General features: G+C 44.1%; 1 protein-coding gene across 1 annotated transcript in view; it reads left to right on the top strand.

The window, feature by feature from the left end:
- The first annotated feature begins 390 nt into the window (after nucleotides 1-390).
- nkd1 (NKD inhibitor of WNT signaling pathway 1) overlaps nucleotides 391-17,928 on the top strand; it is a 50,135-nt gene continuing 32,597 nt past the window's right edge. The window contains exons 1-3 of the mRNA XM_034110477.2: nucleotides 391-548; nucleotides 640-672; nucleotides 875-1,014. Of these exons, the coding sequence (XP_033966368.1) occupies nucleotides 524-548; nucleotides 640-672; nucleotides 875-1,014 (198 nt within the window). The 5' untranslated portion in view covers nucleotides 391-523. The remainder of the gene's footprint in view (nucleotides 549-639; nucleotides 673-874; nucleotides 1,015-17,928) is intronic.

The raw sequence follows: 17,928 nt of genomic DNA, 5'->3' as shown, positions 1-17,928 counted from the left end.
AGAGGAATCATGCTGTAATAAAGGAACACATATGAAACTATTTTAAAGGCAGTTTTAAAAACGATTAAGAAATAATAAAGACACGCAAAGCCTACAAGGAATATACAAACATCAAGAATATGAGAATATAATATCAGAGTTATAAGTGGCAGAGCTGTGCAGGTTTTAAAGATGTATACTATATGGCTAAAACCGATTTAATATTGGATTATCTTCATAAAAATGTGTGAGTATTTGGCCACATGTGTATTTCAGTTATGCTAATCATTGCTTTTTGAAGCCAGTGTCTTAATCAATTAAGTGTTTTATTGTGAAAGCGTAGACCGGAAGTCCTATATAGTCCTGTGTGTGTGTCTTCTCTCCGGATCAAAGGCTCGTTTGGCTCTCAGTCTTGCGGTCCTGAAGCTTCTCTGAGCGCAGTCTTCTGACGCTCCTCTGTCTGGATATTTGTAGCAGGTTTTCCATTTTTCTCCTCTGGATTATATTCTTCTGATGGTTTTCAACTCCAACTCGATGCATAGAAATGGGTAAACTGCACTCGAAACATGGTAAGGTTTCTTATTCCTGAAACAAATCACAGTTCTTGTGCTGCTGCGATACTTTCCAGTATTCATTGTCTGACTTTCTTTCTCTCTAAAGCCGCTATTTGTAAACCGAGGGAGAGCCCAGAAGGTAAGCGCTCTTATATTTCACTTTTATTATCATAAATTCTCACATTTCCGTCAGTTTTGTGACATTTTTTTAAAAGTGTCAGTTCATTAGAGAAGCATTACAGCGAAGACTCTCTGCAGATACCGCTTGTGGAAAACATGAGTGTAGCGCGAACAAAAAACATACTTTATAGCTGCTAAATAATACGCTTCTTTGTTTTCAGGCGACAGTTTTGTAGTCAATGCCTGTTTGGCGAGAAAGGGAATCGACGACTGGCTCGTGAAGCAGAAATACTACTGCACGAGCTCTCGCCTCGAGCCGCGGGACTGTCACCACAAGAATAACTGCGGTCTGACTGCACGGGTGAGTCCACGAGGTTCACGGATTTATAGTGAAGTAGCAAAACAGAAACGTGTGAAATTGTGCATGTTTGTGACATTTATCATAAGGACTGGATTTATTTTGTGCACCAAAATGTGCGTTTGAATGCTTCTCACTTTATCTGCAGAGGCTACACTTAGTCTTGAACTAATGTGTCTGTTACTTCACTAAAAGTCTTAACACTTTCTGTTTGTTGGACAAACTTTAAGCAATGTTGAAGAGGGTGGATATATGTTCATGTTTTCAGGTGGAAGAAGTACTCAGATATTGTACCATAGCGTAGGAAGACTGTTACAAGTACACATCCTGCATTCAAAATTTTACTCGAAGTAAAAGTACAAGTGTATGAGCATCAACATATACTTAAAGTACCAAAAGTAAAAGTACACATTGTTCAGATTGGCTTATAATACATGCTCTGATTTGAGTTATTAAAGTTATTAAAGTGTATCAAATCTTGCAAAGGGGAAGCAAGTTTTGCAAAAGTAAAAGTACATTATGAACCTCTGATTCATAGTGGGGTAGAAGTACAAAGTAGCAAAACAAGTATCTTAAAAGTCTACTGAAGTACAGTACTTGAGTAAATGTACTTAGTTACTTTACACACTGCAAGCGGCTACAGTTAGTCTCAAACTTACTTCGCTAAAAGTCTTGAAAGCGTTCTTCTTGTTGGACACACTTTTAGCAATGGAGACGAGGGTGGATATATATGTATGTTGCTGATTTTAGACATTGAATTAGTTGACATTCTGCAAGTCAGTGACACACTTGAAGCTGACAGTTCACACACAGCTGCAAAGACCACAAGCTTGTAACTCTTATTTGAGTATCCTAACGACTCAAAAGCTTTATTGTCATATGCACAATATTTACAGCTTTGTTGTTTGCATTGAGCAGCTGTCGTGCCAGGATCTAACAACAGTGCCGCATTAAGATATACAAGAAACAAAGACATTACATTCAAGACATATGTGCAAATGACACATTGGTGCAAGTAAAAGTGCACATGTTGTATTAGAACAAAACAGCTGGTCCCAGATCTGTTGTTTTTGTGTTTATTTGTGTACCTCTCTCTGGGGCACTCGTGTAAGGAACACATGTTGGCACCATCCTATGCACTGATCTGAGGTTTCTTATTTTAGGGAACAATAGATCAAGACTGAGTTGAAAGCATTGCCGTGTGACAGCCTGGTGACAAGTGAGGAGTGCAAATGCCGGAGAGAAATGTTGGAGGTCACCCTTGTTTTGTATTTTGGCATTGCCGTAAACACCGTGCTGTTGTTGTCGAGTGGGGAAATCCTTTGGAATGGCTTCAGAGGAGCCTTAAGCCTCTTTGGGTAGCGAGGCCTTCCTCAAAGGCAGCATGTTTGAGGAATTGAAGCCCATCGCGAAAAAAGAAATCGGTTTCTCCACCCACGATCCAGACACTTGCAATCATCCATTTAACGCAACCCAGGATCCAGGATCTCGTGCATTCGGACACATCAGAGCAGCCATTATGTCCTGACTCTGATTTGACATCTTGTGTCTTTTCCAAATGTCCTTTCGGTGCTCACCAGTTCTTAGAATCCTGTTAATTTGCATGTAGCTGCTTGTTGAAACACTCGTATTTTCCCCTTTCTTTCCCTCTCATTTGCTTTTTTATGACTTTTGCTCATTCAGCACGCAGCAGTTTTTGTGGAAAGGTCATGTTACACCAGGCATTTAAAGTGATTATCATGCGTGCAGAGTAAGACACAACTGCACATGCTGGGTTGAAGAAAGAAATGAGCCTTTGGTTTGGGGAATGCCTCGCACGGATCAAACTTGAGGAAGTTAAAGGCAACCGAAATAAAGTCGTTCTTTGGACCCAAGTCAGGTCCAAAGTCCTCCATTGTTGTGTCTCTTGCAGCCAGGCGGTTTGAGAGCAGCGCTGGTGTTGCAGGGTGTGTTGGTAATGAGAGATGTTGCGGTGTTTTTGCGAATGCCAATTAAGTGTGCATGACGTGCGAGCGACGGAGTGTGGTGCATGTGTTGGAACTGTTCAACTGGCTTTACATGTTGCACCCACATGGTGTCAAAGTTACTAATCCTGACATGTGCCCAAAGCGGCAATAAAGCTCTTCATGTAGTAATAGGATCCGACTGACTTCAGGCTTTGTGTCTCCGGGCCGTTCTTTGGAGATTGGCTTTATGAAAAACACCTGAATCTGTGTTTACTTTATACAGCGGAGAAGCCGTGCCATTGGCTGCTTATATGTCGAGTCGGCTGCATACGCTTTGGGCGATTTAAGCATGTCAAACCACATCATTAGCATACATTATTACCCCCAAAAAAATAAAATCATTACTTTGTTCCTGGAAAGGTTCTGCTTTCCAGTGGTGTGTACAGTTTGGCTCGGGATGGAACAGGAGCCCAATGTGGAGTTAGGAGAGCTCAGTTTCTATTAATAATTCAAGTGTTGGTGCATAATGGCTTTTGAAGCTTAGAGGGAAAATGAATAAAAGACGAAAGGTGTTTCCACCATAAATATGTATTTGGTTGCTTTTCCTTTGTTGTTTAGCAATTATTAAAACTCAATCCAAAAACTTTAATATTTAATAGTTCAAACCGTGTGTTTGCTTCTTGCTGTACTTCTTGTGTTAAAGAACATGAAGTCGTGGTTTTACACATGGTGCATTTGACATTGAACCATTCAAACATCCAGGACTTTGGCATTCAGACTTTCATTGAAAAGGACAACTCCATGTTCAGTGTAGACACGCATGGCATGAGAATTGGTGAAAGATGATATTTCCTGTCGCGACTGTGCCACCATTACGGCAGGGTCATGTTGAGCTGTGAAACATAGACATCAAACAGTGTTGTTGGTGTCAGGTCTCACAGGCTGCTTATTCTGTGGTGTGATTGGACATTTTGATTTTGGTGGTCTAATGGATAATGAGGTGGGCTGATGATCGGAAGGTTGCGAGTTCAAATCCCGCCTTGAACACCACTACTAGTTTGCCCTTGAGTAAGGCAAGGCAAGTTTATTTATATAACACTTTTATATAACAAGGCAATTTAAAGTGCTTTACAAAAAATTAAAGACATTAAGAAAATGGCATTTAAAATCAGTCATTAAAAAGAAAAGCTAATAAAATAAACATTAAAAGAAAAAATACATGGATAAAAGTTACAGTGCAGTTTAAGATGTGAATAGTTCAATTAAAAGCAGCGACAAAAAGAAAGGCAACAGTAAGGCACTTAGCCCTCAGTTACTCCAGGGAGAGTGTCCCTGTAATCGGTCGCTGTAAGTCGCTTTGGAATGAGGCGTCTGCTAAATCGTAAATTATATTTTTGGGAGAATAAACCCCACCGATCCTCAACTCCGGTGTGTCTCACTCATTAACAACGCAACACCGGGCAACAAGAACGGTGTCGACAGTAGCCATTTTCTTATTTGAGGGGGGGTGGATGCGTGGGCCACCCGAATAGGTTAAGGGGCCTTTGGCTGTTCTTGCTGGGGGGTAGGGGTGCGGTTCCCCCACACATAGAATCAGTCTGTGGGAAACACTGCATTCAATGTATCAGAAGATGCCAATTTTGCACAAAAAAGGACAAACCAATAATGAATTATCGAAATATTTTTCTGTTGATGGAATTATCGATTAGTCGAGTAATTGCTCCGTGTCCTGATGTTGAATTTTTACATGTTGTTAAGTTCTTGAAGAAGATGTATACACATGTTAAGAGCTCCCAAGTGTCCACAGTATGGATGAAATCATTTCATTTTTCAAAATATACTCAAAGGATTATAAGTAACCAAACTTATCCCTGACTTTAATGAATTTAAGCCTCAATTACTCCCCGTCCACGTGTCACATTCGTCAGCCGTATTAAAAGTCTTACCGCTCTGTAAGAAGAAGTTTAAAAGCTCGACCCCACGGTGCTTTCAAATAAAAGCAGAAGCTAGAATGTGAGTCAACTCCGTGAGCTTTAAAAGCTGTCCATTTTCTAAAGAATACCTGGTGAGATAGTTATTTATAGCCGCTGTTCTTTGAGCCCCCCCCCCCAGCTGAACCGGGGTCTGGGAGAATGTGGGTCGGGTGTCAACAGTGGGGAGTCCACGCTTGGAATTCTTTTGATGTGAACTTTTCCAAACCATATTCCCAGTCTGATACGAGTCACTTTGAAGGGCTGCGAACGGTTCGTCTTCATTAATGGTTTTAAAATAGTGGCACAGATAGATGGAGACGTAAAGATTAACCGGAGCCCTTTGATGATGTGTCCGTGCAGTCGGATGTTTGAGTGGTGTGGGCAGGTGGGTCTCTCAACACATGCGATCCAGGTCATGTGAGCCGTGGCACACGTTCTCCCCTGTGTGCGGCGTCGTGTCTACACTTACCCATACATGTGATATGTTATGAAGTATTATGTCGCCGATGTGGGCACTGATAGGCTGCTGACTTTGGAGTTGGATGCTTCTCTTGGCAACAGATGAATGATCTGACGTGTAATTAAATAATGTCTTTTAATGGTTAAAACTCACACGGTTACCCCCCCTTTTTCTATTCTTAAAGCGCCCCTCCCCCCTCCATCTGTTTCTCGCGTTCACCCTGTGGCCTTGTGTCGGTTGTGGCTGATGAAACGAGACTGCATTTTAAGTGGGCCACGCTGGGAGGTGTTTGTAGTGACAGTGATGGCTGCTCCTCTGTCAAGCCCTACCCTTTTGTGTTGTAACGAAAGCTACCTCCAGTCACCCCGAGCCGCTGCTCTTACAATTCCACCGCTTGTGTATCTTTTTTCAATCTGAGCTCCCATCAACTTGTATGGAAGCGCAGACAAACAAGGTACGACAGAATTCAACTCAACAGTGGAACGTCTGCCCCCACCCCCTCGTCTCCCGTCTGTTGCGAGCCCTTTGATTATTATATTTTTGAACATTTTTTTTTGAAGGCCTAAAGCTTTTAAACGCATTCCCTCAGCCTCCAAGTCTGATAAAAGACAGGTTTGTGCGCCCCCTTCGTCTTTTTCGCTTCTGCTTTCTCTCCTTGTCGTTTCCACAAAGCGAAAGGCTCTTGTCTGGAAGCTGAAAGCACCTTTGAAATGCAGACTCCTCTTCCTCTTTCTCTACTTCTTTCTGTCCTCTCCCCGTGCGTTTTCTTTTCCCACCGGCTGGCCTCTTGTGTGACGTATGCCCCTCTCCCACCGGGCTCTACCCCCTCTGTGCTCCCAAGGGACAGGAGGGCCTGTTGTCGGTCTTTGAAGAGGCTGGGAGAAAAGTTTGGAGCCACACTCTGAAGAGAAGAAAAGCCTCAGCCTATGGAGAGGAGGGGTAGCACCTGGCTGCGCGATTTCTTTTTTGGTTTTCCCACGAGAAGACGGCGTAGAAGGGGCTGACGTCAACAGAGCCGAGGGTCCGGGACGTTCAGGTGGCTTTAATGTCACATCCGGCATCGTGTGTCACATAGATTACTTAAACCTGGAGGAGAGTCTCCTGTGGGACAAAGCACAGCGGATGATTTGGTTTCTGTGAAAGGCGCCTTTCGGAAATGTTTCCTGTGAAAGAATGGCCGGTTTAAGTTAAAGCCCCGGTGGCACGTTGACATTTGATCAGGTTTATCCACTTCCTTGTTGGTGCTAAAGCATCTCCTCTCCGTCTGTCTTATGTGTTTCATAACGGCTAGATTACATCACGTACTTCTTTTCTGATTTGAGTAAGAAGCGCAGTGTCAGTTCGTGTTAAGAACATTGGTGGTGCTGGGGAAGATTTCAATGTCCTTTCAACAGACGTGTGCAGAAAGAAGATATTACCCAAACCTCATATTTAGCGCTCCATATTCTTATGTAAAATAAATAAAAACCAATCCAAATACGACATCATAATATCGTAGACGTCATACCCTGATATCAATATTGAGACGATTTTGTTGGTTTGACTATTGGTGAATAAAATACAGACAAAATGAGAGGTTTGATAAACAATCATCAGTAATGTGACGATAATTACTTAAAACGAAAGTACAGTTTGGAAAATGACATCACTTTAAAAGCAGGAAAAGACAACACTACGATATTGCATATTCAAAATCAAAGACATCTCATTTTCAAATATTGATATTTCCCCAGCCCTAGTTTAGCTGTAGAGTTCTATAAAGTACCATAGCGTGTTTAAAGTTTGTAAACCAATGATGACCCATCACTTGTATGTGTAGGAATAAAACCATGTGTTTGGCATCTGAAATGAAATGGGGCTCATGTTCGTGCAAATGTGTTTGTGCATGTGCAGTATGTCTGGAATCAGCTGTCCGGATGCACTCCAGAGATCAAAGGATTCTGGGGGAATGTGCTCTAAATCTCAGGGGATTAGCAGCTCAGATTGTGCTTTGTTTTCCAAAATATATGCTCGCTATACGGATAGCTGTTGATCAAAGTGTCTCTCGACGCCCCGTCACAGATGCATTCAGGCTGCAGGGGTTCGTTTCACGCTGGAGGGTGGCATTTATTTCACAGCTCGAAGAAACGGTTTGATTTTCAGGATGTTTGGCTGCTTAGTCCTTTGTTTTGAAATCGGACTCGGATTGAAATGGCTTGCAATTTAGAAGCATATGCCCCGTGTGTAAACAGTGAGATATTCTTGAACTCATAATCAACCCGAATAAAGAGTTCAATCTTAATGCTTATGTATTTCAGCCTTTGAGGTGTGAATGCTCTGACATGCTAATTCCTTTTGCTAAAGGAAACGGTTCCTTTCCACGTTTGTCTTGAAATATGAAAGGAGAGAGAAACCTTTCATTGTTATAGAAAGTACATGATGGATAACGGATGGTTTCATGCAGCTAGGTAGAGCATCTGCAACAAGGCAGGTTTGATATAAAATATAACATTGATAGAATCATTTAGATTCTTTAAAAGTTGCCTTGATAAGAGTGATGGGACAGATGGACGAGAACATGGGGAAAGACACATAGATAATGATGATAGTTAGATATGGTGATCATCAGTGTTTCCGCCAGACCAGGGCTGAGAGGGCGTCCGCCCGAGAGCGGTGGGGGCGTGGGGGGTGTGACGTCGTGTCATGTGACTTGAATTTAGAATTGAGTCGTCCCTTATAGATACTGTCTCTTTACGTATCCCCTGACGACGGGGACACCCCTCCTGGTACGGTCCTTGGAAGATGCGGCGGTGTTTTGTTTTTTTCCGTCGCTGGTTGCGAAAAGAATCCCACCAGACTCCTTTGCCCCTCCAACAGAGCGATGTTCTTTTTCCTTTTCGTCATTTCAAGCGATAAAACTCTCGATCTTCTCTCAAATTATAATTTTTTTGGACGCCCTCGGCTCGAGTTCAGGGCGTTCCGAGCTGAATAAAACAAGACCTGCGGAAACGCTGGCGATCATTATTTTAGCACATGTGTAAAATGTTATATGCAGTATTTCAGGACTTTAAACAATAGGTGTTCAGTTGCTGCATATTTTAAAAAATAACATTTTTAATGAAAGCCTTTTTTTTATTTGTAACTTTAATGTTGCTTTAGTTTTTGTCTCAGATTTGCCGCACTACTTTTATAGTCCTTATCATTGTGAATATATTTTGTAGTTATTTACCTTTTTTTGTTTATTTGTGAAAGAAACTTGTTTAGATAAGTGCTCGTAAGATCAAGTTTATTTAACGCGGATACCCTTAAAAGTATCAAACTCAGGACCCAACCCTAGTTATGACAGAAGTACTGTGTGAAAAGGCAAACAGCTTACGTTGTTATGTTATGTAATACAAACACTAGTCTGTAATAGGTTTGATATTTTGTGCGTCGTATTAGAAGAAGCTCTCGGTCACCCGGGCTCCTGTCGCGACGCTGAGCTCCTCTTCCATTTAAATCACCCACTTGGAAGGCTCTGCCGAAGTGGGTGTTCAAGTGTTTGAACCCTGAATAATTCTCTCTCGTTTGTCTATCAGATCCCCTGCGGGCTGCGCTCTGGCCCTTGCAGTACGTGCTGAATAATATTTCTGTATTGATCTGACGTGATCAACATCTGCATAAACTATCAAGCTCTCATGAGATCGGCACATGCACGTAGGGCTGCTCAATTCATCGTATTGTAATCGCAATTACGATTATGGCTTGCAACGATTACGAAAACAACGTAATTGAAATAAAACGATTATTTTTTTCAGTTGAATTAACTGTTAAAAAAATACTGTTCACATTTTTCTTCTCCAATAAATGATGTTTTCAAAGTAAATAATAAATAATAATAATAATAATAATAATCGTTTTTTAATAATCGTGATATCAATTATTGACCCAAATAATCGAGATTATGATTTTTGCCATAATCGAGCAGCCATACCTGCGCGGGATGTGCCACAAAGCACACGGACACATGTGTTTACCCTAATATGGGAATCCATTCTTCACGGCGAGCAACGGCAGAGGCCACAGCGTGATTCCCCTTCACTTGTTGTTCTTGCGAACGGGTCGTATGGGAACCACCAGTGCTGGACCTATCACGATCCTGACGGGTCGTATGGGAACCAGCAGTGCTGGACCTATCACGAACGTGCTGCTGTATTTATCCTCCTTGTGTTTGAGCGCTTTGGGGACCAGGGCAGTAAGGCCACCTGAGGAGGGGCAAACGCAGGAAGTGGATTGAGGTAAACAGAGGTGGGAGGGCACAGGTTTCAGGACTCTTCAGCTCTTCCTGTGGCGCCAGGGCTGGAGGAGGTCTGGGTTGTCTGTTAGGGGATGTTTTTGGTGGGAGGAAAGCCACACAGAGGAAAGCTGTCCCACCCCGGTGTGTTTATGCTCCACAGGTGCCGCAGCCTAAAGAGGACCTCACCCTGTAGACTCTCAGTGAAGCAGGACAACCCTTTGCTCCCTTCAGGGCCATTTTCCCCACACACTCCCCCAAACAATTCCTTGCTGAAGTTTGAAAAAATAACATCCTTGAGTCAAGATTTATGAAGTTTTAGAAGAGTGCTTCGACATAGGCCTCTATTAAAGTGCTCTTGTCCTTAAAGGTGGGGTAGGTACGTTTCAGAAACCGGCTCGAGTGCACTAACATTTGAAAGTACGCAGCCGAAAAGAATCTGCCCCTTCCTTCAGACTTCCTGACAGAGCACCTCCTCCAACACACATGAACATGACGTCAGTAGACTGGTGGAAGTGGCCGCCTGTTGCTGGGAGTCATTGAAGTACTGCTGCAATGCACGCCCATTGACGGCACGCCCAATGACGGCACGTCCAATGAGGGCACGAGATACATTTGTGCGTGCACGAGATGGAAGGCCGGCTAAACGGATTGGTTGTACTTTTTACAGCGCCACGGCTTCCACAGATGACATTTTTTTATGGATTTTTTGTCAAAGCACTTCAGATATTCATTGCTATCAGGATGTTAAGAGCATTCTATGGAATATAACAAAAAGTGTATCTCGAGCCGGTTTCTCAAACTTACCTACCCCACCTTTAAGCATAACATCCCTTAGTCTTTTACTTTTCTTTTTTCGTAAGCTTTTGTCGAGGGTTTTTCGACTTTGTGTCCTCCAACCAGCCACCGTCAGCAGAAGAACTGGCGATTGCCGACGTATTTGTGCAGATGTGTGTGTGAGAGGGATGGCTTCGTAATACACACTTCCTTCACACTTCACAGAAACAAAATGAAGCCGACTTAAACCATCTTTCCGCTTGCCAAACAACAATCACCAAATCACAGAGTGACAATAAACCCTTAATTCTACTGAGTTAGATGTGCACATGTGCGGCTCTACACAATATTTATCCTCACTCGCTATCTTTGCACAAAAAGAATCGACTCGCTCTTTGGGGGAAGACCATTAATCCACAAATACAATTACAACAATTGCCTAAAGACCAATCACCAATATCCTCGGATTTACTTGTACCTTTCTTTTCTTTTTTGGGGCGGTGGTGGCGAAGTCGATAGGGACTTGGCTTGGCTTCCTGAATGCTGATGACATGTCATTCACTTATATTCAAGACCAATAGAAGTGATAGTCGTTGAATTAATGAAAGGGTTGAGACTAAATGAATGGATGCCTTAGCTTTCTCCCGTTTCCTAGTTTCTGGATTGTGTGTATTTCTTTTGACAATCCTGAGTGTCACTGTGTGTACGATAGGGATGCACGATATTGGTTTTTCGAAACCGATACCGATACCGATAACTTCCTGCTTCTCAAGACCGATAACCGATAATAAAAAAAAAATTACGCCACTAATTATTTTAACGCGATTAACGCATGTGTATTTTTTTCCTCGGCCGCCCCGTAGTTTCAGAGCGCATCGAGTTTAAAATACCATCTACAAGCTGATGCTGCTGACAGCCCCGCTCCTGCCGCCCACTTGTGGCAGACCACACTTCCACGCTCACCGGCAGGCACCGACTGGCCATCGGGAGGACCGGGAGGGTGTGTGTGTGTGTGGCCCGAGCGAGCGAGAGAGAGACCTTACGTGCATTGTTGTTGTTAGCATCTGGTGCTAGCTAGCTGCGCTAACGGATATAAGGAGCTGTTTAAATGAAAACAGAGGAGCGACATTTCGCCACAACTGCGCCGAGCACTTGACTTTATGCAGGAAGCAGACAGCGGGACATTGTACGAACAGTCAGGACGGATAGTGCAACATGATTGCAGCGTCCAGGCAGCTCCGGTTCGAGCATATGCCTTGAGTTGCACATAGCTCCAACGCGCGCGCGCAGTCACACACACACACACACACACACACACACACACACACACACACACACACACACACACACACACACACACACACACACACACACACACACACACACACACACACACACACACACACACACACACACACACACACACACACACACACTTTGTATTGTATTATTGTCTTCGTACGCTTTTAACACACCATCGTAGCGATGGCGATGTTTCAGGTGACTGATCAGGTTCGAAGTATTAGGGAGCGCTGGATTTGTGAAGAACTCCCCTCTTCCTAAACCACTAATACCACAGTACTGGCAAAACGGGAGGAGCCGAGTGAAAAACAAGCGCCCCTCATCCCAATCCACCCACACCGCAGTATTTTTTTCTTTTTTTTTAACCAAAAAATATATTGTATATTATCGGGGCTATTAATACTGTTATCGGGTTTATCGGGATGACGTCATAATTTCTAATATCGGACCGATAATTATCGTGCATCCCTAGTGTACGAGCATCAGTAAAATGATTTTGTCGGAGCTGAGGAACTTCTCTGCGCTGCAAGTTCATTATGGTGAGCTGTGACACAAGCCACTAATTCCAGAGAGCTACGAATAGCGACCGGCCCCTGGCATCACGCACTTGTATATAGTTGAAGTGTCTATTTCTGCTGCTATGTTTACTCGCAAAGTTGAAACACTCTCTGTAATTACAGAGATTTTAGGTCTACAGTTAAAAGGTCAGATGTGAGGGATGTCGAGAGGTAGCGGCTTGTGGCGAGCAGGATGTCTACTCCAACAGCGTGTGTGAGGCTCGAGTGTATGGATGTGTGTGTGTGTGTGGATAGGCAGAGAGGAACAACGGCCACCTAGGTGTTGAGGTCGGTGACATCTGGTCAACATGTTATGCACACATCGGAGGTTTTCCTTTTCATGCCACTCGACTCGACCGCATGGAGCTCCGCTGTTTATTGAAGTAGTAACTGGCACCGAATGAAACGGGAGGGTTGAGATGTTGATGTGCAGGGATAGTAAGGATCTGATTATAATATCAATAGTTGGTTTTTCACTGTGTGAACCAAGACTATATGGAGATGCATTATTAAGATTAAATGTAGCTTCTCAAGTATCACTGAATACAGCCCAAATGCACCATGGTTAGACACCTGCTGCTGCTAAGAGCCGCTAGCTAACATGACCTAGCTTTCAACAGGCTGAGTTCATCCTGGATTTGTTGTTTACTCAGAAGCAGTATCTATATGTATAGTATATATCATATATACTATATGTTTATAGGGAAACAACCGGCATCGTCTGAAAGTAACAGAAGTGAGTTTACTGCCTCGTAAAAACACATGTACTGTCCCAAAGAATCGCGTGACATCCCTATCTGGTTCAGTAGATAAGATAAGATAAGCTATTATTTGCATTCCTTTGTGTAATCGTAAAGGTTATGTCCGGATCAGACCATGGTAACCACATCGAAGAGAAGACGTTGATGTCTTTAATTTAGGACACCGTTCTCTTTAAGGGAACTTCACGTGAGCTCCTATTTTCAGGCCGTCTAATGTTTAAAACGCAACAAAATATCGTTAAAACATAAAGGATGTCCTATTGTCTCGAAGCTCCTGACGTGACGGGTTACAGAGGAGTTTCTCATGTGGTTACAGGGTTTAAGTGGCTGTCACTTTCTAGCTACCCTCGACTTTCTGGCTAAAGCCTGGTTCCTCCCACACTTAGCAGCACTTGAGCCGGCGTCTGAAGCCACCCAGACAACTGAAGGACTGTCTCTCCTCACAGAGAGCTTTTGACTAATGACTTGGACCCTCTAGACACAGAGGAGCACACTCACTGTTAAACACAGCGCTCATGGAAGCGGGCATGTTGCCAACTCGTCGCCTTGAATGTATAATCCATCCAAATGCTGCAATAATGATTGACACACATGAGTTCATGTCAACCTCGGCAGAACTTTTTTTTTTGCAGAGGAAGTTAAAGGTTCCAGTCAGAGCAAACTAATTTCCTTCATGGAGATGAGGTGTGTCATTTAGCATATACTCCCCCTTCTTCTCCTCCTCTCCTCTCCTTTTCTCATTCTTTGGAACGAAGCTTCACTTTGAATTCGGAGGGCCATAATGTTGTGATTTGTTACTCTTGGCAGGCGGAGACTACCTGTAAATCAAGGCCAAGCGACAGGCTGTCTCCATTCCCCTCCAAACCATAGCTTCCTCTTGGGAATGCAAGGGCCCAGTGTGGAGCTCTTTGGCTGGTGGAGAATGTGTTGTGTGGATTCACCTCTCGCTCAGATTCCCCTTTAACTCTCCGACTCCCAGGGAACTCGAGGATAGAAACAGAAATGGCTTTGCTTGTGCTGTCTGCTCACATGTTCACTTAAATGCCTTCTGGTAGAGTCCCAAATGACGTGCAGTGTCCTCGCTTGTATCCCACGTTCTGCTGTGTTTCTGCCAATTTGACGAAACCCTCGTTTTGATTTGCCTATTAAGAAATACTGACCTTTGGGAATCATTATTTTGATGTTCTCACGGTCTTTTAATTGACAAAAACCCATAATCATTCCCAACATTCGGACGCCGGATCAGGACCCTTATGCCGTCACTTTTCAACGCACTGGGAACCTTTTAGGTTCGGCTTTAAAGAAAGTTTATTTTTGACTGACCAATCCCTAAAAAGAGTGTTTCCCTCAGCCCAGCATTTGGTCAATATGCTCTGAGCTATCGTGGGAACTTTTCAAAAGGAAACATAGTATTGAGTAAGACATTAGGTCATGAGAACATGTGTCCTTGATGGTAGAAAGCCTTTAAAAAGTGTACTTAATTTGTGTATACTAAATATTGAGCCGGGAACAAAAGACACTCATCAGAATTGTTGATGTGGTAGTTGTTTTCCTTTGGGCCCTAACTGCTCAAAGCGACGATCAGACATCGTTGAATTTAACATTTAGGGGATTGAAATAAAACCATCCATTGCTGACATGGAGCTTGGTGTGTGTCTTCAGGTACCAAGAAGAGCAGGGAGGGTAGCATCCATGGATCATTGGTGCCTTGCGAGATATAAAACGGGGCGGTGGTGGCGAAGTCGATAGGGACTTGGCTTGGCAACTGGAAGGTCACCAGTTCAAGTCCCGGCAAGACCAAGTGCTACCGAGGTGTCCCTGAGCAAGGCACCGTTCCCCACACTGCTCCCCGGGCGCCGTTCAAAATGGCAGCCCACTGCTCCTAACACTAGGATGGGTCAAATGCAGAGAAACAATTTCCCCACGGGGATTAATAAAGTATATCAAATCAAAATCAAACAAGATGCTTTTGAAAGTAGTAACCCTAACCCTAACCCTACTACTGTGTATTGATACGTTATGTGTTGTACTGGAGACCTCCCTCACCCTATCTCGCAAACTATTGCTTATGTCTCAGCTGTTTTGTTGTTACCGTAGGAGAGCATTTGTGATTGAAGCCCAATGTTTTTGGTTGTAGAAAATGAAATCACTGCCTTGAGTGTATTGCAATGCTGGAGGGGTGATCGTGCAGTCGGACTTTTGAACTTGCCACCGTGTATCCTTCGTTTCTCCAAGATAAACAAAGTGGTAAATGTTAATAGCTGTTGTAACATGTTTTCTAAAAGCTATTACAGGTTGCTACTTTGAGAAACAGGTAGGCTTTTAGCGCCCGAGGGGCTGGCTGAGTCGTAAAAGCTTATCTTTGCAGGTGTAAAAGTTTTGTAAATGGGTCATTAAAGTGTTGGCCAACTTCACACATAACACACAAAAAGGGAGAGGGGAGGGAGATTACTTCAGATCAGCATGTTTCTGAAGCGTGGAGATGAAGGCTGTAAATCTCCGCTAATATTCCACTGAGCCTTTCAGGAGGCAGCCTTTGATGTGGGTGAGGTAATGCGACCAGCAGTGTTTGCAACGGTAATCTGACGTGCAGAGATAAATGGCTACGCTATCCACAAAAGGAAAGGCACACAATCACAGCACTTGTGGGTCCTGGAAAAAAATAAACAACATGTGCATGGACGGACACACACACACACACACACACACACACACACACACACACACACACACACACACACACACACACACACACACACACACACACACACACACACACACACACACACACACACACACACACACACACACACACACACACACACACACATTACACGTGTCGTTGCAACCTTTTCTCCTGCAGTGTTGATTTACACTGACATGCAGTATACTTTGACTTAATATATAGTATGCAAAGAATAACTCTACTGAATCTCACCTCCTCCGAATTCAGAGCTTTTCCCCTCAACCTCCCTATCTGGTGTGTGTGTGTCCTGGACTAGAGTTAACACGTTAAGCCCTCTGGCATGTGCTGCCTCCTCAAAACCCCTGCAGTCTCGGTGTTGCTGACCACGCACACTTTAATCATAGCTTCCTCCAACCTGCCCGGTGATGGATCCCGACTCGGCGGCTATAATTTCCTTCCCGGGGTGCAGGGAGAGGAGAGGGTGTGCCGTGACTGACTGGTGTCAGGCATGGGGCCGCAGAGTCTGGAGAGAAGGTGTCAGTCTTTGATGTTCCCTCCGAGACGTCAAATTACACGTTGGCCCTCTTCAGTTAAAGGACCTGCTTGCACCAATTATTTATCCAGTTTGTCGTCGACTTCGCTCAAGAATGGCTATCTCGAGAGGTGGTGAAAAATAAAGTTAAACAAAGTGGTCGGGATGTGGAAGAGAAAGCTTTACGGGTCGTTTTGGGCGTACCTGTGTGTTCAGAAGGACGTTGTTCTGATCAAGCACTTGAATTGGGATTTGTTGGGGAGGCTAACGCTGCTAACCTGTGTAGTATTTCTGCATATTAAAACGTGTACTAAATGTACAGCGAGGTGCTCCAGATTAAAAGCATCCACCAGATATCTTTTGTTGCGTGTTCATCGGCACGTCAAGGACTCAACATCAAACGCTAAACATTGTGTGACCTCTGCAAAGGCATTGAGTTCCTTATCAAAGCCATAACACTGCCTTGTAAAACACGGCAGATATGACTACCTCTTGGCACTGCTTGTGAGCTTAGTTGAGTTCCTTTGTTTGGTTTTTGCAAGGCTCTGACCCAAGCATCGGTTGTAATGGAGCACGTTCGACAAACTGTGTGTGCTGATAAGCCTGATAGTCAGGGGGAAAAACCTGATTAATCCTGTTTGGCTTGAGAGAAAGGCAGAGATATTCATTTTCCACGGCTCTCGGTCTGTAGGTGTTGTATGAAAACGGGCCTCGTCTCCCCTCGTTCCATAAATGGGACCGTCATGCTATTATCTGTGAAAAGTGATCCCCTTTGAAGCCTCACTCGGAGGCGGTGCAGCGCTTCACTCCCTCACATCAACACTCCCTATCTTGGCTCCATCTCCAGGCGTCATGTTTTACTGCCGCGCGGGGCTTTGAATGGGGCTGTTTAATGCTGCTGGAAGGTGAGGAGCACTCCGGCGTGACGAACGGCAAAAAAAAGAACTGGACCGGAGTTGAAACTGCGGTCCGATGACGACCCTCCACCACACGTACCTCACATTGCAGGGCAGGCGCCGCTCCAGATTCCAGGAGTTGTGCTTCGGCGCTTTGAAACGGCCTCCGGTGTGTCTCAGTTTACTCTGCGGGATGGTGGAGAAGGACGGGTATTTCCTCTCCCGAGGTCCTCCGACAGTAACACGACACCTATAAGCTCATTCGCAGCTCCAAAGCTAATACCGCTTTTTTGTTGTCTTACTTCTGGGCTTTCAACATCGAGGCCGTGTGTGATGTCGATAAATTCCCATGCTGTACGGCTGTTTTCGTCATTAGTAATTCATAAACCTCAGCTAATGGCTGCGATCCAGGCGAGGCAATCATTTTATTTGCCAACTAACTACGTGTATCTTAACGTACTTGGTGCAAAGACATTAAGGCATTGTCCAGTACTGTCCCTTTTTATTGTTTGATGCTCGTCATCGTCTACTATACCTACCAATCTACACATACGTAAAGATATTGCACATGGTGTAGCTGCCTATATGACACAAGTAGGATAATCACCTTCCTGTAATGCTCCACTCCCCCCGCTCCAGTGCTGTGCGGTGTCAGTGACCTCAGCCGTCTCCTGTTTGAAGGACCCAGGGGGAAGCAGACGTGTCCTCGGAGACGCACCGCCGTTATTCCCCACATCCTCCCTTGTCTCCGTCACTTTTCCTGTCTCGCCCACTT

The sequence above is a fragment of the Pseudochaenichthys georgianus genome, chromosome 3, assembly GCF_902827115.2.
Source record: "Pseudochaenichthys georgianus chromosome 3, fPseGeo1.2, whole genome shotgun sequence".
NCBI classification, from domain to species: Eukaryota; Metazoa; Chordata; class Actinopteri; order Perciformes; family Channichthyidae; genus Pseudochaenichthys; species Pseudochaenichthys georgianus.
The sequence above is the reverse complement of the archived record's forward strand: the minus strand, read 5'-3'. Positions and strand labels throughout refer to the sequence as shown.